Here is a 25,285-nt window from a genome sequence, read left to right as displayed (position 1 = left end):
CCTACATATTCCTGAACCTAAATCGAAATCAGTTTGTGAAAGACAAGTTAACTCCTGTCGTAACAGACCATCTGTCGGTCGTTTGTTATGCTAGTTGCAAACTAAACTAAAAGAGAAATCCATTCCCTTTAACAAGGCTGACATCTAATACCGGCAATTCATCTGACAAGAGGACACAGTCTTGAACACCAAGTGATGGACATGGAAAGAATAACATTAGATTTCAGATCATTATTAGTATTTACGGTTCCTCTTGATTGAATGAGGCCATATTCCCGAAGCACCAAGCAAGTGCCCCTACTTTAACCAGAGACGATCTAAATGCAAGAATTAAATAATATTTGCTTTAACTTCACTTTCCTGATTCACGGTAATCGTTAGCATAACCAGGCGACGCAAAAACAGAAAACAGTTGTGTATTTGCATGTAACCATGGCCACGTCACTCAGCGAACTAACACCAGAAACAAAGACTTTGCTACAGTTTTAATGATGCATGTTTACCATACTATCTGCTAGTACTATGTCAAAGGCAGCAGTGACTTTTTTTCAAACTCGGGGCAGTAAACGAAACGTTGGATTGTTTAACCTAGCAACTAGTTCAAAAGCTACGCCGACCTTCGGTTGGCTAACCACACCAACTTTGCGTAGTTATAGTCTCCGAAGTGACTATTGTTGACTCACCCTTAACAACAACCATGTGTTTACCATATCCAGCATTATCTTTAAGGTTCAAAAACGATAACTGATACCAAACAGGAAGAAAAACAAGGAATATGATTGGGGCTAGCACATTAGCTTGCTGTAAACGTCAGTCTAACTGTCTAGCGTCGTTTGACTCAACTTTTGAAATGAAATGTAGATATTATTATTATAGTCATAAAATATTATTGTCATATGACCATAACTACTTGAAGTTATTTGCGGATGAAAACTATTAGCATTGTTAGTGTCACCTTTATCAAAACTCTGAAGTTAACTTACCCGGTTTTCCGCATATTTTACTTCGACGGAGGCCGCGTACAGATCATTCTTAAACTGTCATACTGGTCAACCCTGGTCAACCAATGCTGAGAAGTGTCTGTGATTTTATCTAATAATTAACAATCAGTAGTTTACAGAGTATATGTCAAATGTGCAAACATTACTATTTTCAATGTTGGAACGCAGTCCTGCGTACATCGACAGCCGGACAGCCATTAGCTTCACCTACTTCCGGTAGCGTTTCAAGGTAAAAGCCATTGCTAAGTAAAAGCCATTGTCATCATATTTCTTCATAATACACAAAAAAGTAAAGGCAGCACTGAAAATGAGGTCTGGATGATGTTTTGAGTTTCAAAGCTTTTTGTGAATTTAATGGCACGATCATTTTCTATCATTGTTTATGTATTTCACAAAAACACTGTAGGCCTACTGCTAACCTACATGAGTGGAGATGTGCCATTAAAGTTAAATAATTCATGGAAAATACATACATTTGCAAATAATTTTGCTTTCTCAAATTTTAAGTTATATCTGTGTAGTTTAGCCTATTAAAAGAACTTGTCCATTCAAACAACCTGGCATATTCTCCCCTGTAGGTTCCCAAAAAGCCCACCAGAGGGAGCGATCAGGCCCACTGTAACAGAGCCGTTATATTTAATCACATCCGGCAATGAACATATTGAAGATATCAAAATAAAAGTTACGACTTATTATATTTCTGTGCTAATTAGAATAATTTGGCCACATGTAGGTGTATTTCTAGGTTGCTATATTCAAAACGTACATGGCTGCATTTCACTATATTATTATCAAACTCAATGTCTAAAATTCAAAGTTTATTTCTTCTTGTTACAGCTACAAATTCTAAGGAATGTCAAGCTTCATTAATGATTCTAGAATCTTGCATTATCCCAGAATGGATTTCTAGAAATAACAATCCATAGAATGTAGGCTAGGTCTACAGTCTATGAAATAAGCCTAGTTGCTCCCATAACAATACAAAATCAATCTAATATGAAGCTTGGCAAATAATGTATGCTTTTGTTTTGAATTAAAATCCCAATGGCAGCCATATTGACATTTCCGTTATTGTCGCTGGCTGCACAGAGCTGATTGGATTACTCTGCTTCACTTGACGTTTTGGCTGCTTTGAAACCCAAACTAGAACTAGATGTCAAATTAACTGAACACCTTATCTGGATTCAGCATGAAGAAGTTTTTTGAAGACATAAAGAAAGATGTCAAATTTAAATCAGCTGGGCCTGGAAAGAAACTTACCGAAGACAGGTAACAACAGCATACATCTCTGCTATCCCCTTGAAAACACTGGGCAGTTGCATGTTTACCTTATAACTTTTGTCTTCTTTAGTATTTTTGAAGCCATGTTTCATAAACCAATGCGATAAGTGTAGTCTCTTACCCAAAATGTTCCACATCAAAATTCGCTGGTCAAAAACAAATCCGAAATTATGGGCAAAACAAAACAGACTAGCAAACTAGCCCACTTCCTACTAAAATTGGTGCGTGAATCGCAGTTGCCACTGCTTACAAGCACAGGCTTATGATGTAACGTTTTTAAGACAAGAGAAAAGTTCAGCATCCTTTTTGTTATTGTTGCAGAGATGCGTGCAGTAGTCAACACACTGGCCGAGGCCTTGTTTATCCTACACGGCATGAACTGTATTGTTGCGATGAGCCAACCATTGATCTCTTCAACACTGTTTATCTTCAACACCCTGGTGTAAACTCTGTGTCGTTGCTTTCCTCTTGTTATTTAATAAACATCTTTGTGGTCATTAACCAGCATTGGGCTGCAGGAACTCTATCAAAGTCTGAAGGTTAGCATTTTATTGCGTGCTGATTCCGTAGCTCAGTGTAGGCTACTTGGGCGCCATGCCAGAAATTCTGGGACCAGGGTTCGATTCCGTCCTGGGGTCATTTTTCGACCCCTTCCCTGAGTGCGTTGCAATATGCGACCTTGCCTCCTCCACTTGCGCTTGTCTCATCGTCCCGCCTCCTGGCCCCTCCTCCGTGGAGTAAACGATAAAGTTCCCCAGCTGTCAGCCTAGCCACAACAACTTTTTAGGGACTGTCTTTCATTCACCATCCCAATTGCAAATGAGAAAAAGACTCTACAATTGAGCTTTTGCAAGATATTGAAATATAATGCTGTTGTCAGTGATGTTATCATGACGTGAAGCAAGTGGAGGAGGCAAGTGGAGGAGGCAAGGTCGCATATTGCAACGCACTCCACATCTATCTATCTCCTGCTTATTTCCTGCTATGGTATTAAAGGCATAAGGCCCACCAAAAGTATATTTAAAAGAATAATGGAGACAGTGGTGCTCTCTCAAAGCAGCTGCTACTTGTTTCACAATTGGCCTGTGTGAAGAGAGGACGGGGTAGTAAATTAGCCGAAGTTAATTTATTGATGTTTCAATTCCTATCATTACATAGGAATTTACGCTTTTATACAGAATGATTTACAGTTCTTTATATGGTATTGGATATAGATTAGTCCCAGGAGCAGGTTAAGTGCCTTGCTCAAGGGCACTTCAGCCACGGAGCGCAGTAGGGAGGGAGCAGAAGGGTGGGATTTGAACCTTCAACCCTCTGATCTAAAGCCCATCTCCTTAACCATGCCATTCTTTCAGTGTAGGAGCATTCTTATTAGTGATGACTGTGTTGTCTGTAGTGCTGGTGTGGCATATGAAGTCGTTCATGGTTAATGAGGAACTTGTGGTTTTCCGACCTGAAAATGCATACTGTATAGTCTAAGCACTAAAGAACTAACACACACAATGTGTTCTTAATATGTTTCCTGCTTATTTGGCCTTTGCCAATCTAAGATTGAAGAATTTTTCAAAATAATTGTATAATTTATCTCAACCATAGCTAACTTTTTTTCCTTTTTTTAATTCAAGTGGTAGCAGTAAGGCCCAGGTGAAGCAGAGCACTGCCAAGAGTCAGTCGCGTCACGCGCCCACGGAAGGAGCCCAGAGAGCAGGAGCAGCTGCCCTGGCCAGGATAGAGCAACAACACAAGCCAATAAGCTTCACATCTCAGGATGCCATTCGCAATCAGGGTGAGCCCCTCGTCATAACTGTAGAATCTCTGCATTGTAGATGTGCCAACACAACTAAACCTGCAGTACATATGGTGTGAGATCTTAACATGCTTAACGTTCTTGAAATGTCTTGCAGTCAAGCGGGAGTTGGAAGCAGAGGCTGCAGCAACAGCCGCTACTCCTGAGGCAAGGAAAAAAGTTTTTGTGTATGAATGTAAACTTCAAGTATTTCCATTAATATGGTCTTAAAAGAAGGGCATGTGACTTTAGCAATTTATTTTCAAAATGTATGGTACCCATTTTCAAATATGATCTTTTCATGAATATTTACTAAGTACCGGTAATACACTAGTATTTACTTGACTGACCCAGGTATCTTATGAATGGTCTTTCAAAATCGCACACATGGAGAAGATCCACCTATTCATGCATGATAAGTGTCATAATGAATACTTGCAAATCCATGGTGGCGGTAAATAGACATGAAAAAGACAATATTTGTGAATGGGCAGTGTCAAATCTATAAATAAACTACTAAAGAAATAGTATACTGTACCTTTAAGGTTAGTAATGTGTCTTGTCTCACCCAACAGGCTCCTGCAGGTCCAGTGATGGAGTCTCGTAACCTGTCTGTTCCTGGCATCTATTTCACCTGTCCTCTCACTGGAGCTCTGTTGACCAAGGCTGAAAGAGAGCCACACATTAAAGAAGCTATACTCATGGTTTGTCTACATGGGATGAACACATGAACAAACACATTCACTGCATGAATGTCAATAACTTAACATCTAATTCTGTTGGCAACCTTTGTGAAATCTGTGTTTCACTCTGTGCAGAGATTCTCAGAGGACCCAGTTGTTGCATCCATCATGATGATGCACACATTCAACAGAGACCAGGAGAAGGTCAAGGGAGCAGTGGAGATCATCAACAAGTGAGAACCACCAATTGATTTCCTTTGCATGTACACTGTAGCATGTCACAAGAAGAACAGCAACCAAACGACAAACAGTGGACATTTCTGCCACTCTACATTCCTCCAGTCACCCTGTTCACCCATATTTCCCATCTTCATTGGGACTTCATGGATGGCTGAGGTCATGACATTTCAAGTGTCTGACAATTGACTAGACTACGTATGTTTCAGGTACATTGACAACATCTGCAAGAATCCAACAGAAGAGAAATACAGGAAGATCAAACTCTCCAATAAGATCTTTCAGGTGAGATTTCTGAAGATTAAGCAATATACTGTATATTTCTAAGTGTTTGATTATTAAAATGCTAATAATCATTATTTTATTTCCTGGATTCTGCTGGTCCAGGAAAGGGTGAACTGTGTGGAGGGTTCTCAGGAGTTTCTCCAGGCCCTGGGGTTTGAGAGGACCGAGTTGCCAATCGATGGACAAGGTGACGTGCCACAGTCATTGTGGATTATCTATCTATCATACAAAATCAGTAACTAGCAATGACGCCATTTTCCAATCGAAAATGTCTAATGGACAAAACCATTTCATTTGCAGTGTTCATGTTTACTTGAGAAGTGCATATCATACAGCTGACAGTGTATAACCTCAGCAGTTTGACATTTACGTACTGTTATTTGGGGAAAGCATGGGGAAAAACCAAACAGTGGTAGAAAACAAAAATCTGAAGACAGTAGATGGATTGTCATTATTCTCCCCACTGAACATTCATTCTGAGCCCCCACTGGTCTCCCAAAGGGGTGTGGCATCTTAGAAACGTACATTATGTTTATTAGTAGAAAGTCCTCATGTAGCATCTCTCCTTTATCAACCGCCTCTGGTTCTGCTTCCCACAGATGGCAATGAGGAGTTCCTGGTGTTGGCAGAGCAGGATGAGGAATCCCTAGAGAGTCTGAAGGAGAGGGGCGAGCAGTTGAGGAACGGGGAGCCAATCAGGGCCCAGCTGGACCGCCAGGCACAGGCCTTCAGCCCCTCCCCCTACGCCACACACTTTGACCTGCCGCCAGACTTCTACAATCTCACTGCAGAGGAGCTGAAGAAGGAGCAGCAACTCAAGTACGTTTTAAAGGAGAATTCGAAATGCTGTTGTATGGCTCATAGTACTGTTGACATGTCAGTATCTGACGACGACACATTTTTTTGTTCAGTCCTTTCTGAGATCATGGCTAGAAAATGGGGGGTGTGTGTTTGTTTAAATAATGGTTGAAACATATGAACATGCTCCAAATAGTATCCCAAAAGCTATTACTGTTGTTGTTACTACAGTTACTACTACTACTACTGATGTTGCCTAAAGTTTGGGATGATATTTGGAGTATAAAAAAAGAAGATAACAATGCCCATTTAGAATAGCTAGGGGCTAGGATCTCGGAAAGGGCTAAACAACAAAATACTGTCCCGTTAGGTAAGGACAAGTGAAGGGTAGTGTGATCAATGCAATGCATATTGAAATATTGAAAGGGAAAGTGAAAGCCCACATGCAAAACTCCAACTCCCATTGTCCTTGTGACACAGCACTCCACAGACACCAGTGCACACTACGAAATTGCATTTTATGTCTCACCCTTGCAAGGGGGCAGCCCCAAATGGCATCCCAAGGGAGCAGTGCGGCGGGACGGTACCATGCTCAGGATACCTCAGTCATGGAGGAGGATGGGGGAGAGCACTAGTTAGTTACTCCCCCCATCAACGGGTGTCGAACCGGCAACCTTTAGGCTACAAGTCTGACGCCCTAACCGCTTACCCATGACTGCCCCCATGACTAGAAATGGGCTGGAATCAAAGCAAAGTTCATTAAATTATTCAAACCTATGATAGACCAGCAATTTCAAATAGTATTATATGATTTGCCGCCACCAATACCTGCACTGTGTTGAGCTGGCAGGACACTGGATCGCTTCACTCAATTCACATGTATGCTTAATGAAACCTTCAGTCGAATATTGTACATTCTACTTTCTATTCTTCCTGCATTCTCTCTCTCTGCTTTATTCTATCTGCTCTCTCCACAAGTGAGCCAATGTCTTCAAGAGAACATTAAGTGTTTTTCTTTCATGACCCAACAGCATGAGGCAATGGACGGTGCAGTGATATGTAGTGTTTGGTTAATGATATAATCAGCTGATATTTGTACTTGTACTGTGATTTTTTTTTTCCAGAAGTGAGATTGTGGACAGAAATTCAATGTTGCGAACAAAAGCCATGCGCGAGAGGGACGAGCAAAGAGAAAGAAGAAAATACAATTATGCTCTTATAAGAGTACGGCTGCCAGATGGAATTCTGCTTCAGGGTAATAACAACTTGGGCAGTTGATCTACTAATTTATGTCACCATTCTTGTTTTCTTGGCTTAGTAGCTTCCCATTTGTGATTAAAGTTGATAGATTTGTATAGATTTGTTAGGAAAACTTGGAATGGCAGTAGTCGTTTTATTCATTTGTTGTCAAATATGGGCAAAGGTGATCAACTATCACCCTGTAGCGGTTAACAGCAGCATCAAACCGCAAAGTGGAAGTGGTCACAACTCAGCAACACTGTAACTCCCCTGGTACATTTTGCAAAGCAGCGCAGTTGAACAACAGTTGAAGTTGCCATGCCTGTGTGTTTGTTTATTTTAGGTACCTTCTTGGCACGAGAAAGGGTTGCAGCACTTTACGAGTTTGTGCGTGCAGCACTTGAGGACGGCTGGCAGCCATTTGAACTGATGGCTCCAGGAGGGAAGAAACTAATTGAGGATGAAGACGTCCCTCTTAATGAGTGTAATTTGGTAAGAGAAAAACAAGGCCCTCGGAATAAGCCTAAGAATAAGAAAACTGTTTTCCTGAAGAAAATGGGGAAATGATTTACCGAAGCATCCTAATACAGTATGTACTGGTAGAACATAACACTGAACACGAAGAAATTTGTTGGAAATCCTGGTAAAATGCTCTCCCATATGAGGAAAAAAACAGCAATTACACAATACCCAGATAAAATACATTTAATGAGCACATTTATTGTAAAATGTACAGGCCTGTCAGTGCATGCGGTGTGATTGACTTTTCAAGGATACATGTTAGTACTGTACATCCGAAGTTTGAGTGAGAAGTTATGTACATAGCCACTGCCCCCTGGCTGCTGATTTTTTGCATTTAATGTTCTGCCTGAAGACAGCTAGGTGGCAGCAGTGAGTCATTTTCCACAATGCCATAATAGATAAAAAGGCTTATGTTTTCCAGCACCAACATAGGTCAACCCCATAGTTCTTACCCATACAGCATAGAAAATGTGCCGATGACAACAAATGATTCATACAGACATGATCATCTTTTGTACATGTTTTTGATACTGTGTGAGTATGAGTTTGTCAAACATCCATAGGGTGGTTAATCTGTTTAGACATGGCTTTTTTCTTTTTTTTAAAAGTTTGCTGTCACGAGAGAGGGAATGACCAAGCTGTAATGAGCATGTACTGTAGCAGTGTAGTACAATCATGGTTAAGTCTTTTCAATGACCGTTACAGCATTCCACCTTACGACGCTACAGAATTTGCTTTATAAGGTATTGTTTGAAGACACCAATACTTCATCATCATCACTCTGCATACTGTGGGCAGTAATAGATACCGGGCTTTCTACAGTTAGATGAAAGTGTTGCATCAAGTCTCTGATGATAATGGTCATTTTTGTTTGATTCAGGTCCCTTCCGCTGTGGTGACGTTTTCCTGGGACGAGGCAGTATTGGCAGACATTGCCGCCGCTGGAAAAGCAAAAACATCTGTGCTGAACGAAGATCTGCTAGAGAACATCAAGGTCCTCAGCTGAACTCCTGCTAATCAGACCCTAATAGCTTCTTGTGTGTCATCCGAATCTGCCCTCTGACCTTGTCCTCCCCATCATTAATCCTTGTTCTGAATGGCTTTGCGCAACTTCTCTCTGGTCATTTCAGGATGAGGTCACTGACCTCCAAAATATCATGCAGTGCTGCACTTTTGATGTTGATAACCAGCTGTAACGTGGTCATTGGATAAATGGGGCATGTTGCACAGGCCCAGAATGGTAGGAAGTAAAGGTTGTGTCATGGCATGGCAGATATGCAGAAGTTGAATTCTAGACACAACATAGAAGACTTCAATTTGGAAGTGTGGTCTTGAGTCCCAACACTGAAAATGTGATCATGAATGTCATTTAGGAAGGCGTGACGGAACATTTCATAGCAACTCTTTACCAATGAAGACTGGCGTCTCAACTTTCACCGTATGGTATTTTCCCTCACTGTTTGGGGAACATAGTGGCACCCTGGACATTAAGCCCATTTGATAAAGCTCTACATGTGACCAGCACTTCTGTTCCACTCATAATTAAGGTTTTCTTATTACATCAGTGGTTGTGTCCTTCATGGGGCCTATCGGAGTGGCGGAAATCAAAATAAATTCACAAACTTCCACAAAATGATGAAACCACAAGTCTTGACTGACAGAGCAGACTCTTTGCAGCAGAAGATTAAGAGAAAGCAGACTTGCATAGACACAAAAAATTGTTTAATGTAGAAATTTTCAGGACACACAAATTTAAGCACACAGAACAAGTTTGAAATTGCAATTTTAGGTACGAGTTAGATCAACCCAACTGCAGATTATCAACCTTGTATAACCCTTGCTTTTAAATAATGCTCTTTTCCCCAAACAGCAAGGTGTCAGTGATGACAAACGCCGCTCTTTAAATACAAGATATACTGTTGTTGCTGGACAGCATTGCTACAGCCCACCTATACTGATAGTTATATTGTGCATTGTTCAAATAAGCAAATCACTGGCCTGTTAAAATAAACATTAGACCCCCCCCACCCACCCCCCAAAAAAACCATAGGCCAGGCAAAGTGATAATATGAAGGGGAAAAGATTACAGAAAGTGTCACTCAGTTTAACCTCCGAGTATAGTACTTGTTTAATTACACACACAGCCATGCATAAAACATGTCTATGTTTTTATTATTTAAAGACAAAAAATACAACCATTCTGAAAGGGGCAATATAGGGTATTTTGGTGACATTAGGATGAGCTGCAGAGTTGTCTTCAAAACATCGAAAACCTGTCAGCTAACATGAACACTGTAACAAGCTTCAGCCTTGCTACCCGTCTAAACATGTTTTCACCATGAACAGTTTTGTCATTTATACCATGATCGGTCCAACATGTCATTTCTCTACAGAGACCAGAACATGTTTTGTTTTTTGTAATCACACACCGGTGATTGGCTTCTCATGTGTAGTGCTTGGGGAAGCCATCGGAGCAGCAGTGGGGGCAGCCACCTCCATGGGCTCCTCAGGCTCTTGCTGAAGTGAGCTCGAGCTGATGGTCTTTGTTGACAAACCTGTAAATAAGAGTATAGGAGTGAGAATTTTGGTGAAATCCAACAGTCAAAACCCCATCATCCGCCAAAAACATGATCACCCTACATTCTTGATAAACTACATCTGAAAGAAGAGGGGGGAAATGCTCTGACTGCTGTTTGTTCACACATCTTGATTGCACTGCATTTTGTGTACCTGTGTTAATACATGTAATAATCTAATATAACAGTTGTCAAAGTAAGTCATTGATCATGGACGTTGATCGATGGCCCTCTTTCATATGTCACCAATACATAGTCACACACATCAATCACCACAATACATCCTGGAAAATTGTTAACATGATGATGAACATAATGTTGAATATGAGGTGGATGGTGTTAATATGTAGCTTAATTTCATGGCCATTTCAGGTCATTCTCTTATAAATAAAATGTGACTAATGAGAGTCAAGGGTAAACAGTTTAACTGAATAGATGTTGTTGTTATACATAGGGTTGGATGGTCAAGCAAAGGTTATAATGAGGACTAGATAACCTTTGAGGTAATTTCATCACCTTAAATCAGACAATGCTCAAATGAGTTGTTGGTAGGAGAATGAAGTCTCTCAACCACTTCCACCATTTGGGCGGGAAACATGACTAGATTACTAGGCTTGTAATGTAATGGAAGCCAGAGACAAAATAATTATTACTTCTTTTGCCTGGTCGGTTGGTCTAGCCTTGAACTATGGGATATAATCGTAGCCGAGTCATGAATCTGGCCTGGTTATGTCCTCTAGGTAAGACACTCCGTCTAGTTTCCATGTTGTAGTCTGGTTATGCATTTCAGACTGGATTTTCAGGGAAACAACCGTGAAGCTCTCTTGAGTTTTTCCTCAACTGTTTCTCGTGAATCTCTTTAGCTACTTTTCAATTGAAATCTAATAAACCTGAACGACCACCACCACACAGAAAACACTTATTTTAGACTGATGGTGGCAAAAACTAACAAGAGAGAGTTTATGTAATACAGGTCAAGACCTGCTACTGTATGTTTAAGATTTCTCCATCAGCCCCTTTAGACTTTCGATCTAATGTCTTGACTGTGCACTCACGGCTAGCAACCTGCTGTCTAAAAAGTTCTGTTATTTAATGTGTTTTCCCTTTATACTGTGCTTCATTTTGGAATGTTTTAATGTACAATTATGGCATGTAGCACATTTAAATTACATTAACTGTTTTACCCAGTTGATACAAAGAGCCAACAATAAAGCTAGCCTGTTTAACATTTAAGTGACATTTCTTGTGTGAACCCACTAGCCATTTAGTAAATCTAGTGCATGATCATGTTGAACGGACTGATTTTTAAGCGCCACATTTGCAGTTCTGGTCCTGACCAACGGGTGTCACTGTTGTGAGAAAAGGCTCACAGGACTTGTATTTTCCCAAAGTATCCCCTCTGCTGTTCATGAGAAAAACAGCATCTTTTCTCGGGAGAAACTGCATATTTTGTCTGGCTTCTGAGGACATGAGAGTTTTCTTTTCAGTAGGCTCTTAACCTAATTATTTACCACCAACACCAAATTATAGTATCATAACATGAAACAGGAATAGATCTTCAAGAAACGTCAACACTCTGTAGCAAGCAAGACGTAGTGGTAAACAGACGTGTCCTTTGTCGTGAGCTCATTGTTCTAAGCTACCGGAATTTAAAACAATAGATCGCCAAACACAATGTGCTTTAGGCCTACTGAACTTAATATGACTTCTAAAACATACCCATTTGTTGTAGTCTAGATCCCCAGATCCTTCCAAGGTCATGTGAGAGCATTATTCTGGCTGTGCAGTTTTACAAATAGACCACCAAACACAACGTGCTTTACAGAACAAAGTTAATAATTACTGGACAAAATTTAAAGAAGATAAAATAGCTTCAAGACATTATAGGCCTATTGTCCTCAAAATGATGCATGGTTCCTTCCAGTAGCTGTATCTCAGCCTACGGTTCTCTAGGCTACTCCTGCTCTTTCTGCCTACTTCCTGGCCGCCGTTGGTGGATGCACGTGTCGTGCAGTCAGAAAAATGTTCGGTGCGCGCCTTAGTGCCGCGACACAATTTTCGAGCTGGCGACAGGGGGCATGGTGCCATTTTGGGTTACATGACGACGGCATGCACATAGAGATATTGGCCGTAAATCAGTATGCTGAGAATATTCATATAAGGCCATTAGGGTTCAGCATCCTGAAGGTTTAACCTGCTTTAAAAATCTCAAGCTTGAAAACAGATTTAACTTACTATTCAAATGGAGACATGGAGAAGATGGCAAGAACAAAGTAAGTGTCTGTACGAAAGGTCAGAGCCATTGTCCCAGTCACTTCACCATAAATGCTTTTTTATTCCCGCTTAAGCTTTTTATGTCCATCTGTTACGTGACCTTTTTCAACATTGTGCACACGTTGGGAATCAGACCATCAGTGGAATTGGAAACGGAATGGTAAGTTGTCATACCGCCGGCGAACTCAAGACTTTTTTCCCGAGCTTCTTCAAGGGTGTTCACAGCGTGTAAAGACTTATTGTCAATTCTGGTGAAACTTACCAGATTCAGTACTTATGCAGACACAATCATCTTCCTCGTCCTCCTCCGTGTCAGCTTGAAAGCCATCTGCCTCAGTGTTCTCTGCCTGAGAGGGTAAACATCAATGAAACATTTATGAAGTTTTATCTTCATGTCTGTAGAGAATTCTTATTTTTTTCCAGCAAACGAAAGAAAGGAGAGATTATGAAAAAAAGTCCTTACTTGTTCCTGGTCTACACACTTCTTCATGAACTTTGTGATGGGCATACTTCCTCCCGCACTCTTCCTCTTGGCAGAGAGAGTGACGGCGCTCTGTGGGGTGGTTGGAGAGCCGCCCTGTGAGTTGGCCTGTGGTGTCTGAGGGTCATCGCGACACTGCTGGATTCCAGGCGTGAGGTAGTTCCACTTGCAAGGGACGGGCAAGGACTCCAGACCGAAGCGCACCAGGACCTCGGAATGGACGTACCAGCAGAGGCGTTTTAAACACGATCTCTTCTCGTACACCGCATTCTCCTTTATCAGGCGCTTCAAACCCACCCTGCGTGAATGGATGGACAAGACAAATGGCTTCAGAAATACTTTTCAACTTTGTGACACTTGATATATAGTTTGCAATCTGTTGTAAGAGCAAGGAAGTGCACAAACATATCCTAAAAACTAGTAACATGGGTACTACAGAAGCTACTAAGGAGGGGTATTTCAGGTATTTTAGGTTGGCATTCAGGAGGTGTGGTCACCCCACCATATTGAACCAAAGAAAGAGGATTCTTAAGTCAAGGCAATGCTGCATATTGATAATGTCAGGCACTTCAGACCCACAAACCCTTTACAAATTAGTGATGGACATGAAATGGGGCTAGTTGACACAGAAAAGGAGGTGCACATTTTCAGAAACACTAGACTCTATGGTGCTAGTTTGGTCAGTATTTTCAAAGAGGTGATCAAGGACAGAAACAGCAAAAGAACCATATTTTCATCTATGGTCAATCTTAGTAATGACAAATGAAATGAAAAGGAAAAAAATGTGGTCACCTTGTGGGTACGCCATCTCCAGGACTATGGGGGCTGTTGACGAGGGATGTTGCCTGCTGACGACAGAACTCCTGGAACTCTGTGATGATGACCTTGCTGCTGTTCACATTGCCATGGAGCAAGGGCAGGAGCTGGGGTAGCACTGTAGCACACAACAGAAGACAATTTATTTACAATAATAAAAAAAATCAAATACATTAGTTTTTACCAATGTTCCCCTTCCCCGCCACAATCTTGTGGAAAACACACATTTTACTTAATGTACACAATAAATATGGACAAAGTTCAAGCAAAGTTATAAACAAGGCACACAAATTTCAGCTCCAGAGTGAAAAAAAAGTTTGACAGGCTCCAGGCCACTGCTGATTGGTCAAATGTCAAGATGTCACTATCTGACTGAAAGCCTGATTTCTCCTAATTAATTTGATATAACCCACTTGGGTGTACACCCTTGTAGAGAGGCATGGCAAGGGCATTTGTTATAGGCCACCCCTTAACCCTTTTATAGGGCAAGTGACTATAATTGATCAGTTCCGATTACTTGCAGACCTGACAAGAACAACTCACATTCATCCCGCCGTGTCTCTCCAGGCGAGTTCTCAGGCGAGCAAGGCTCATCCTTGGGCAGGGGCCCCAGCAGAGCAATGGCATGGGAGTGCAGCGTGTCCTTCTGCGTCTGAGACAAGTCTGTCTGCCCTTCGTCTACCCATAGACAGCCACTGATGACGGCTTCCAGCACCTTCACCCTCTTCTTGGACAGCAGCTCGTCCCACTCGCGGGCCTTCAGCTTCTGACGCAGTTTCTGCTTGGCCGGGTCTCCTCCTTCCTGCACAGGTGCACCAACAAAATGGAACAAATGATGGACCCAACAAATGGCTAAAAAGAAGGAACTTGTGCTGGAAATCTTCACGAGCAAACACCAGAGCACTGACAAAAAGGGGACTGACAACAAAGTGAAATGGTGCACAGCTAAATTTGGTATTGTATTGAGTGCATTGCTAAATGTGGCAGTGTCAATCAGAGGAATACAGCCTTGGAATACACGGCCAGCTCACATTAGTAGTCTGACAACGACACCGCCTTTGACGTTCAAGAAAAGGCGTAATTTCTCATGTATTTTCATGTAAGAAGGATTCAAGGATTCAAGAATGTATTGTCATTGTCAAAAAGGCAACAGAATTGTGTTTGGGGTACAATACTTAGTAGCAGCAGGTTTCCAAGTAAAGTGCAAAAATAGGTAAAAGTGACACCAGTGCTTGACCCCCCCAGCCCCCCCATAAGAAGCCATCATAATAGCACTGGTCCTTCTTCTGAGCATAAATGTACAATATCAAAGTGTAGAGAAAAAAAACAACTGAAAACAAATGTGTGGCTTGAAGAAAGCCTGAATGGGTCATCGAAAAAGTAAGAACCTCCTCCTCAAGTGCTCCTTCTCCATCGGACAGGTATCCATGTGGTACAAAGAAACCATCATCATCGCCATCGTCATCGCCTTCCTCTCCATCGTCATCCTGCAAAAACAAGAGGAACACAAAGATAGTCAACAATCTTCAACATCTTTTCATTAAAATGGTCGTCAACAGACACCATCTGAAGCACCTGACTTGTTTAACATGCTAGAAAGGTATAATATGGCCATCGACTTATTTTAGTAGCAGATGTTCGGTGGTGCAACCGCAGCTGATGCCACTACTGTGTGGATTTAATTATTTTTGCTGGATTTATTGTACGTTGCACATAGTGACATTAGCTGCGTCATCCTTACGTCTGCTTCTTAAAACATCAATGACCTAAAAAAGAAAACACATGTTTGTACTCACTCCTTCACTGTGAGAGAGTGACTCTCCAGGCTCCTCTTCCTCCCACTCCTCGTCACTGTCAACTTCATAGTCAAGATCCTGCAGAATCATGAGTGCACATATGTTAAAAATAGCAAAATACACACAAAAAACACTGATTGGAATAGGTAATGTGTTGAGAAACAAGGCAAGTCAAGTCAGAACAGGGCAAAGCTTTTATGCACTAGCACAGATTGTGAAATACTACAGGTTTCCATGTCATAAGCAAGATACCTGGTTGTCAACACTTGCAACCAAAACTGCAGAGCAAACAAATGAGGCATTTTTATATTACCAGGTTCTAGGTTCTGCATTCTATACATTTGCATGTTATGTGGGTGGAACTTGTTTGGTACGTCTTTAGCACACTCCTTTGCATTGGGTGGGCGTCAATCCTCTTTCTGTAATCGACCCTTTTTGGCGCCAGACTCTCCATAGATTTTTTTGTACCCTTCATAGACCCTTCCGCTCATTTACGGCATATTTGCTGTTCTGCTCGTGAACAGCGGGCGGTCATCACTGTTCTAAGAAAAGGCTCACAGGGCTTGTATTTTCAAAGGTGCGCCCTACGCTGCTCATGAAAGAAACGGCAAGTTCTGTCGAGTGGCCTCGTTTAAGCGATCTAGTTTTAAAAATAGATAGCCAAACACAACATGCTGTAGGCATACTGAACGTATGACTCAGGCCTTATAACAACAAAACATAGACTTTTGCAGCCAGATCATTTCAAGGCTGCATGGTAGCATTGTTCTTGGTGCAGTTTTACAAATGGATCGCCAGACACAATGTGCTTTACTAAACAAAGTTAACAATTGCTTCACTGAACAAAATTTAAGGAAGAATATAAAATAGCTTCAACTTGTATTATCCTCAAAAATGATACAGGGTTCTGTTACTCCAGTAGCTGTATCTAGGCTACTCTTGTCTAGGCAAGGCAACTCTAGTCATTTCCTCCTGCTCTTTCTGCCTACTTCCTGGTCGCTGCTGGTGGATGCATGCCGAGTCAGGAAAAATGTCCTGTGCGCGACTTTTCGGCGAGGCATGATTTTTGAGTTTGCGATATGGTGCCATTTTGGGTCACGTGACAAGAGCATCCAAGTATACATGGACTGGCAGAGTATAATTCCAGCTTCAGGGGTAATGATGTGTAATGCAACAACCGGCGCTAATGGGTTAACAGGCAAGAAACTGCATAACATTAAAATCATATCGGTGGCCGGATAAGACGGTCACAAGGACTGATCCAATTCAAAAACAGGAACTCTGCAACCAGAAATAACTGCTTATAGGCACGTTGTGCTGTACGGTGTGGAAAAATGTACCCTGTAGAGTAAGAAAAGAAAAACAAATGGCTAGAGAACACAAGTATGTCCTGCCCTGCAGAGCAAGCATACTCATCACTCTGCTCATCTTCTAGGTACCTTGTCCTGTTGGAGGGGGTGGCGTGCGGAGATGCTGCAGCTCTTCTTGCTCCAGGTGCCCCAGTAGGCAGGCCGGTAGTTCTCATGGAATTGCAGCAGCTTCATTCGACCCCGACATGCTCCAGTCTTCGGGCACTTTACAGCCACCAGACTCTCACTACAAATATGAAAAATTAAACAAACAAAAACGGTCAATCCATGGTTGCAAGTTGCAAATGCAAAGATACACGCATACAGACACCGACTTCAGGCACTCAAGGCACTTTCCAACCACAGATTCCCACTACAAATTAAAAGTGAAAAATAAAATCAATCAATGGCTGCGACTCTAATGAGGTACGTATACGTTTTTGGCCGGCCACATGTACGTTAAGTATTTGCTTTACCACTAATATAAGAAATGTTATGTGACCAGTTTTGTTTTTTGCCCGTCATAGCTTACCTTCTTGATTCCTGGTGTTTTAGTTTGGTTTGACCAGTGAAGCGTGGTCTTCGGGACGTTAAATCCTTCAGCCAACTAGCACTTTTGTCTGGCTTGACGAGGTACTGGTCCAGCTCCTCAAATACAGCGTTCTCACATTGCACTCGGCACAGTGGTGCCAACACCATGTGCTCCTTAATCTCAAAGGGAGCGAATTTGCCACAGGCTGATGTAAGGGTCTGGGGGGGGATGGGGGAAGAGATATTTAGAATAAATAAATAAATAATTAAATGGATAAATAAATGTACACGTAAACTGCATTCATGACCAAAAGATGACCGACATTATTTTAGAGGGGAACTTCTGCCAATTTCAATATGCTGTTGCATTGCTCATGCTACCCTTGTCTCGACAGTACTAGGGATGTTAACCGGTAACCGTTTAACCGATAGTCGACCGGATCAACTTTAACCGGGTAAAATGTTCTGCCACCGGTTAACCGGTTGTAATAATAATAATAATAATTTCCTCCCAAAAAGACCCCAAAAAACAATAATTTTGAGGTTTTAGAACGATAATTCAGCATTTTCCAACTGGCAACAGTGGCTGGACATGGCAGGTCCTGTCTGCGCAGCAAAAAAAGGCTAAAGTGAAAAATATATTTTTTTTAAATCTGTGCTGTGCATATCAGGCACGCAATCGTTGAATAATTTAAGATTACCGGTTAACCACCGGTTAATGAGTCAGTAGCCGGTTAAGAGTTTTTTCAAATTTCGCCATCCCTAGTCAGTACCCGGTGATGCTGCATTTTTCGGCTCAGCCCTTTCCAAGATCTGAGCTATTCTAATGGGGGCAGACTTTGTTTACATTAAAAACCTTCTTAACATGGGCCAACTCCAAATATTATCCCAAAAGGTATCGCTGTTTGCTAGTTGTTTGCTGACATTGCATAACTTTCTGAATGTTATTGGGAATAAATGAAGATGTTTTTTCATACGTAAACAAACTCTGCCCCCATTAAAATGACCAGGATTTCATAAAAGGCTCAAACAAAACAAAAAAAAGATATTCTCAGGTACTGACAAGTCCAGGGTAGTTTGTGCATTACAACTGGATGTCGAAATTGGCAGAAAATACCCTTTAAAAATGGAAGCAAAAAATGTCTATACACTTAGGGGCTGTGTATACAAGGAAGACGTCAAAACATTTTTTCCAGATGTGCCTTTCATTTACACAGCAACCCCGCAATCGGGGCTTGAAGACACAAAAATCTGAAGACTCCTTCCAGAGCAGGGAGTTTTGAAGATTGACCGCGTTGCGTCTCTGTCTAATCAGCAAAAAATGCTCAAGTCCCATACACCTTCATGTCATACTTCCTCAGATTGTTGCATCTTCAGGCCCCGAAGGCAAGATTGCCATGCAAACGAAGGCCTTCTGACAAAATATTTTGATGTTTTCACTCATAATCGTCCTTGTGTAAGGGGCATCGAAAAACTGAAGACGAGACGCCACTTTTGAGTCTTCGGTTTTGATCATCACCATATAAACGTAGCCTTAAATTTTCTTTGTTTTTATCTATTTCCAAGCTTTCGGTCAAAGACCTTCCTCAGGGCATCTATGCTTAAAACCCAAAAATGATTGAAGTGTGCAGACTTTTGCCTCAATTGTTTAAAATAGATGGAAGTGAAGCAAACATGACATGTTTGCGAACTCTTACCTTTGGGGTGAGTTGAGCCTTGGGCTTCTGCAGGAAGCGGGTGATTACTGCTTTTTCAGCTTTAATACGCTGAATGAAAACAAGAGGAATATTTACAATGAAGACCAAAACAAAACTGTGAAATCTCAACCCATTTATGGATTACACCATGAGAGATTAAACTTTGCAGGTAGAATACATAAATGTTTCATAGAACACGTTTTAGTAGAATCTGTTAGTAACATCCCAACTTTACTCACGTCTTTCTCCTCTTTCATCTTTTTTTCCTCCTCCTTCATCCGTTTTTCCTCTTCCTTCTTGCGTTTCTCTTCTTGTTTGGCCCTAAACAAAAAGGGGAGGGGAGGAGGTGTTCCACATATTATTTTGTGTGTGCAGAAAATAATATATATACACGTTCTTTTTTTGTCTTTTTGACTTTATTTATGATCGTACAGTGAAGATGGTGACAGGAAGCGTGTAGGGAGAGAGAGATGGAGAAGGGACCCGGGCCGTGACTCGAACCCGGGTCAGCCACATAGTAGACGGGTGCCCTACCGTTAGGCCACGCCACGGTAGGGCCAGGAAATCATAAATGACAACCACTGATGAGTTCACTTGTGCAGAGCAGACAGACAACTCAATGGTTATCGGTAGTTTAAGACCACAAAGACTCTGTAACCGGCAGATTTACTCACTCTTGCTTGGCCTTGCGCTCTTCTGTCTTTGCCTTTAATTTTTCAGCCTTCTCCTTTTCCTCCTTCTCTTTTTTCTCTCGCCTTTCCCTCTCTTCCTGTTCCTTCTTTTCTTTCCTCTCCCTCTCCTTCTCTTCCTTCAGTCGACGAGCCTCCATTTTTTTCTTCTCGTTGGCAGCCTTGGCCTCCATCCTCTGCTTTTCTTTCTCAGCACGCTGCTGTTGCCTCTCCTCCTGTTCTTTTACACTCTGGAATACAAGTGCAATGATGCATTAGAAAGAGTTCTTGTCACTAAACATGTACAATGTTGCCTACTCAACTCATATCAAGAATCAGTGCAACTTGGATTAAAAAAACAATGAACATATGAATATAGGCCCTTGAACTAAATTAGTTCAGTGACTCAGATGTGATTTCGAAGTAATGGAGGGAAAGAGTTAAGCCAGGCACAAACTACACGACTAATCGGCACCATTCTCGACTGAAACCTCCCCTTACGACAATCGGTGGAGCTTTACCCCCCCCACCGGACCATCGCAAGTGATTGTCGTGCAAGATTTCCTCATCGTTGTGTGCAACGTTCTAGGATGGAACTTTGGCAGCTCAAAGAGTCGGCAATCGCAAATTGTAGAAATCAAACGCTGTTTGATATTTTCCACTGGAAATAGAACGTCGGGCATTGTCTTGGGTGGTTACGATCAGGAATAAGATTGACAGTTGCGATTCTCTATGTGTGCGGCGCAACCCGACGTCAAAATCGGGAGTCGTGTAGTTTGAGCCTGGCTTTACATTCAGTGAGGGGTATTTTGACTTTTTGTAATAGATAGTGCACGCTCCCTCACCTCTCCCCATAGCTTGTAGGTGATAATTGCAAATTATTGCTCCAATATCTTCGTATACATCTATAAATTAGTCATGAAAGACCATGCTCTCACCAGTGTACTTAGAATTGATAAACCAGGAAAAGGGAGTTAAACAATTCTGTACAATAATACAGTAATACTGTGTGTGCTGAAACTTCTATCCAACATATTTAACCATTTACACAGTAACAATCTTTTTTATTCATCAATCAACAAAAACACACTCCCCACATTAACAAATGTAACTGATCAGAATTAAAGCTCCAGCATAACCAGGGATGGGATGTATACTCCAAGTTCAAACCATCTTGCCAACAAATGCCAGTTTAGGCTATGGAATAAGCCTTAATTTCTTCATCAACACAGATTCCACACAAGCATTAAAGCACCACCGATGAAAATGATGAAATGAAGACAAAGTACCTTAAGAGATCTTCTTTTCATTTGTTTTGTCTCTGTAGTACCATCAGGATCCTATGTTAAAAGAAAGGGGAAAAAAGATACAACATCCTGAATAAAGCACACTCAATATGTAGTATCCAAGCGTGTTTTAATTGTGCAAGAGGTTCCCCCTTCTTCAGACTTGGCATAGAAAACACATGACTATGACAATTCAGGACTACATGTCCCAGCATACCGAGCATTTAACCTATCTGGCCCTAGAGACCCACATGTTCAACAAATTAATTTCACTGCCACTGCATTCCTTGACTTCATTTGATGTCGGTGTAGCATGACTAGGCAAGGTAGATGAGGTCGCTCAGTTTCTAAATGTATGCTGCACATTCACAAATTTGATATTTCACGAATATATATATTAAACTAGTAAATGTGTCATTACACCAATATGACCTCTACTTACAGTGGTAGATGACGGAGTGCGCTTTGGGGTCTTGGTGGCCTCTGGCGAGCTCTCCAGTGTGGACAGCGAGCTGACAGAGACGGCTGGTGAGAGCAATCCAGCCTCTTGCGTCGCATCAGCCGGACAGTCCTCCTCCTCCTCCTCCTCCTCCTCCTCCTCCTGTACATTCTCAGTTTCTCCTACAGTTTCCTTGGGGTCATTTTCTTCTATATGGGCATCGCCGTTCTCCTTCACATCTAATAAAGCAGTTCGTGAACTTATTGTACATGACTTGTCCTGCCCATCTGAGCGAGGGCCTTTGGAGGCTGGCGGTACAGGCACAGTTGGTTCCTGCTGCTGCTTAGCTACAGTAGGAGTTGAATCGAAGTCTTCCGTCAAGTCAATTGTTTCCACGGGTAAACTGGGGAGCCTTTTCTGAACTATAAACCCATCTAAAGGCCCACGTCCATTAATTTTGGCTGGACGAGGGCATTGAGGAGGTGAAACATCATTGGCTTCATTTTCACCATCAGAAATTCTGTTTCCATGGCAGGGCAATGCAGAGGGAACTCGAGCTCTCTTTGGCTCCCGAGTCCCTTTAGGTTCGGGATTGAGCCGTTTAAAGGGTAGACGAGCTAAAGGCAAAGAAGAAGGAAATAATTACTGATTTGCTAACACAATACTAAGATGTGCAGCTCCATCATAAAAGCAGAACAGAGCGCTGGCTTACTGTGCACTGTCAGTGATTGTCCATGACAAAGACAAAAAAGTAAAACTTCCAGGCCAAAGAAAACAAGCCAGTTGTTCTTTGTGAGTTACTTTATACACAATGACACAAAAATTACACGTTTGTACAATCCAAACAATCACGGACATAAGCAGATGCCGTGTTTTCCATACATAGACCATTCTGTGGCGCAGCACCACACAATGCCAATTGTTCTGTAGGAAAAATATTTGATTATGTAGAGTATGTATCAGATTCTATTGTATGTACTTTCCATTTCTACACCAAACTTCAACATCATCTCATATGGGAATATTGCAGTTGAAACATACAAAGACAGTCTGTAAACCCATTACTGATGAGCTTACCTTGTACAAGCTTCTTGGGAGGATTTTTGTCAACACAATCCGTACCTGAAACAAGTTTGACATTAATTACATGCAGGGCATTAAGAATGCCATCTAATTTCCATGCCATTTCTGAAACCAAATAAACAAGCTTCTCTTGCACCACGGTCATCCAGAAATGCTAACAATTGTTTAAAAACGGTCTCACACACACACACACACACACACACACACACACACACACACACACACACGTCATGTCTATTCTGCAGCCTTAATTCTGTATGTTTAGTACAGGTACTCTGAATCACCAATGCATCTTCCTATACCACCATATAACTGACTACTGTACAATAGCGCGAATAACAGAATCAGTTAGGTACACACACTGACTACCCTGTCCTCTCTACACGTTGTAGACATAGCCTATTATCTCCCAGAAAACAGATGGTGATTCAGGTTTAATACATATTCACACAATCGGTTTCATATCGCAGGTGGTAGTGCATATGAACCACAGAATCTGAGGCCCCAAAAACTGATGACATGTCATTGATCAGGAACCAGAGGTTTCCTGGTAGCTGCTTCATTGCTGTATGCGAGGCATTCAACGCATATTACAATCTAGCCAGATCATGATATACGTAAATGCAAATTCGAGAACACCACATAGTGTAAATGTTCAGTTTAGTTTAAATGTCAATTCGCAATAGTGGTTGAAAAGTGTAACAGCATGAGCACCCCTCCCGCCAAAGCGACAAAAGGCCGAGTTGCAGGGCCACTGTTTGCCTCAGCTTAGCTCTCATAAGGAGACGACTGCAGCCCAGTTGCGTAGTTCTAGGCTCTTCCACCAAATGTGCCTCCGTTCTGTCAGCGAGACAGCTTACAATAAACCCGGTACATTCTGTTTCACGCGGTTTCCAGTTTGATAGACTCACCTTCAAGTCTATGACATTTTGCTTTTGCCAGAGTTGGTATAATTGTATCCACATATAACTACATAATTCCTGGATGGTTTGGCCATCGTCAACATCCCCTCTACATGGTCACTTAATTTAGTTTTACACAGTTTAACACAAAGAAGATAAATTGACATTTTATCACAGACGTAGTTGCTAAGTTAATTTCAAACGTACAAAGACAGTCCGTCTGCCTTGATGGCTCCCTGGCGGCTAAGTTAACTTTACAATATCTTACTAGCTGGCTAACTAGCTAGCAAATTATCTGAAACTAGCAAATGCTTTGTCAATGGTATAACTACAGAGAAAGCCACTGTCAGGATAAGCTAGCAAACTTCAGGTTGTACATCAATGCGGCATCTGAACAATGATTTAAAGTGAATGCCATTATCAAACCTGACACCAAGACAAAAAGTGTTCACCAACTCCTTATGGTGTTAAAAAAAAACAATAACAATGCTCCTTACAAGAAGCCTCCTAAAGTGCTGAGTGTTTTCAAATCGTGTTAACAACTAGCAGTAGCCCACAAATTGACGTTAGCAAACTTCTGGCTTCAAGTTGTTGATAGTCGGGTTAATGAGACCTGGGTCATTTTTACAGTTGCACTGGGCATATGAAGCTTAACATCAAACGGACAATTCACTGTACATTGTTGTGTGAATTGTGACCTTACTTCTGTCGGGTGTGGAAGCCAGTGGCCCGTCCGTAGAAGTATCTTCTGCGCCCAGCATCACAACCATCCGAAATTATTCTCGGCTGGAGAATGTAGCCAGCTATGTGAACGAGAAGCTTAGGTAAGGCAGCTAACCGTAGGACTGCTCGTCAAAACTTTCTTACTCCAGTTTTTCTGCTTCTTGTCATATACTTCCTACAAAAATACCGACGCAAACATTAGTTTGCTGTATTTGCACGACGAAATGCAATTAATGTTCATGACACGCTGAAAATCTGCACACTTCCCTCCCTGTTTGCAATCACTCGGAATTGGCGGGAGTGCGTCAGGAACTCCGCCACAGTTCAACATCCCGACGCTTATTGGCTAACAGGTACGTCGACGTCTTTACGTCGTCCACGTAAACGCCAACTGCAGCCAGTTGTGTCAGAGGTTGTGTGATCATGGTGGTGGCCACTGAAAATCTAGGTAGGAAAAGTTGGTAAATTAACGGCATGTCTTACATGGTCGAAATGAGTTATTTATATTCAAAAGTTATTCTTGAATCCTCCATCCCGATATGTTGAGGGACTCAAATTCTAGTCTAGTCGGGGGGATGAAGAGTTTTCACATGGGCCTTTACTACAAAGCATTGGGCTAGGACCTGTCCTTTCATCTTTTAGTTGTGTTCTGAACAACAGAAAACAACTTGTAAAGCGCTGTAGTAGAGCTCCACACCTCATACCAATGACCGTGCTGTGTTGTCTGAACAATAGTTTGAGTTATACTGATGTGATGAGCGAGGGGGCACTCCATCTCGAGGGCACCTGTAGGCCCCTATGCCAGTTCTGTGCCTGCACCAGAGATGTGGTT

General features: G+C 41.8%; 3 protein-coding genes across 6 annotated transcripts in view; 1 reads left to right on the top strand and 2 right to left on the bottom strand.

Annotated features, from left to right (window-relative positions):
- Window positions 1-1,197, bottom strand: part of cep350 (centrosomal protein 350) — a 28,801-nt gene extending 27,604 nt beyond the window's left edge. For 3 of the 4 annotated variants that reach the window (XM_063200944.1, XM_063200945.1, XM_063200947.1), the window contains exon 1: window positions 984-1,197. Coding sequence is in view for 1 of the 4 variants with exons in the window: in XM_063200946.1 (XP_063057016.1) it covers window positions 1,148-1,181 (34 nt within the window). In the remaining 3 variants the exon portion in view is untranslated. The remainder of the gene's footprint in view (window positions 1-983) is intronic. The other variant, XM_063200946.1, reaches the window with a different exon arrangement.
- Window positions 1,198-1,957: 760 nt separating this feature from the next.
- Window positions 1,958-9,356, top strand: ubxn6 (UBX domain protein 6). The gene is made up of 11 exons (XM_063200943.1): window positions 1,958-2,270; window positions 3,908-4,068; window positions 4,187-4,236; window positions 4,644-4,772; window positions 4,887-4,984; window positions 5,198-5,273; window positions 5,376-5,460; window positions 5,873-6,092; window positions 7,196-7,326; window positions 7,654-7,802; window positions 8,713-9,356. The coding sequence occupies exons 1-11, from the start codon at window positions 2,191-2,193 to the stop codon at window positions 8,836-8,838; spliced, it is 1,305 nt and encodes a 434-aa protein (XP_063057013.1). The 5' UTR covers window positions 1,958-2,190; the 3' UTR covers window positions 8,839-9,356.
- Window positions 9,357-9,537: 181 nt separating this feature from the next.
- Window positions 9,538-24,752, bottom strand: chaf1a (chromatin assembly factor 1, subunit A (p150)). Its single transcript, XM_063200942.1, has 16 exons — window positions 24,434-24,752; window positions 22,823-22,867; window positions 21,749-22,362; window positions 21,310-21,360; window positions 20,027-20,271; window positions 19,592-19,673; window positions 19,353-19,421; window positions 17,657-17,874; window positions 17,215-17,371; window positions 15,776-15,853; window positions 15,368-15,466; window positions 14,523-14,781; window positions 13,956-14,097; window positions 13,146-13,461; window positions 12,945-13,029; window positions 9,538-10,387 (listed from the first exon to the last, which is right to left on the bottom strand). The coding sequence occupies exons 1-16, from the start codon at window positions 24,498-24,500 to the stop codon at window positions 10,254-10,256; spliced, it is 2,661 nt and encodes an 886-aa protein (XP_063057012.1). The 5' UTR covers window positions 24,501-24,752; the 3' UTR covers window positions 9,538-10,253.
- Window positions 24,753-25,285: the final 533 nt, after the last annotated feature.

The sequence above is a fragment of the Engraulis encrasicolus genome, chromosome 6 (assembly GCF_034702125.1).
Source record: "Engraulis encrasicolus isolate BLACKSEA-1 chromosome 6, IST_EnEncr_1.0, whole genome shotgun sequence".
NCBI classification, from domain to species: domain Eukaryota; kingdom Metazoa; phylum Chordata; class Actinopteri; order Clupeiformes; family Engraulidae; genus Engraulis; species Engraulis encrasicolus.
Note: the sequence above shows the minus strand (reverse complement) of the source record. Positions and strands in the feature narration are given on the sequence as shown.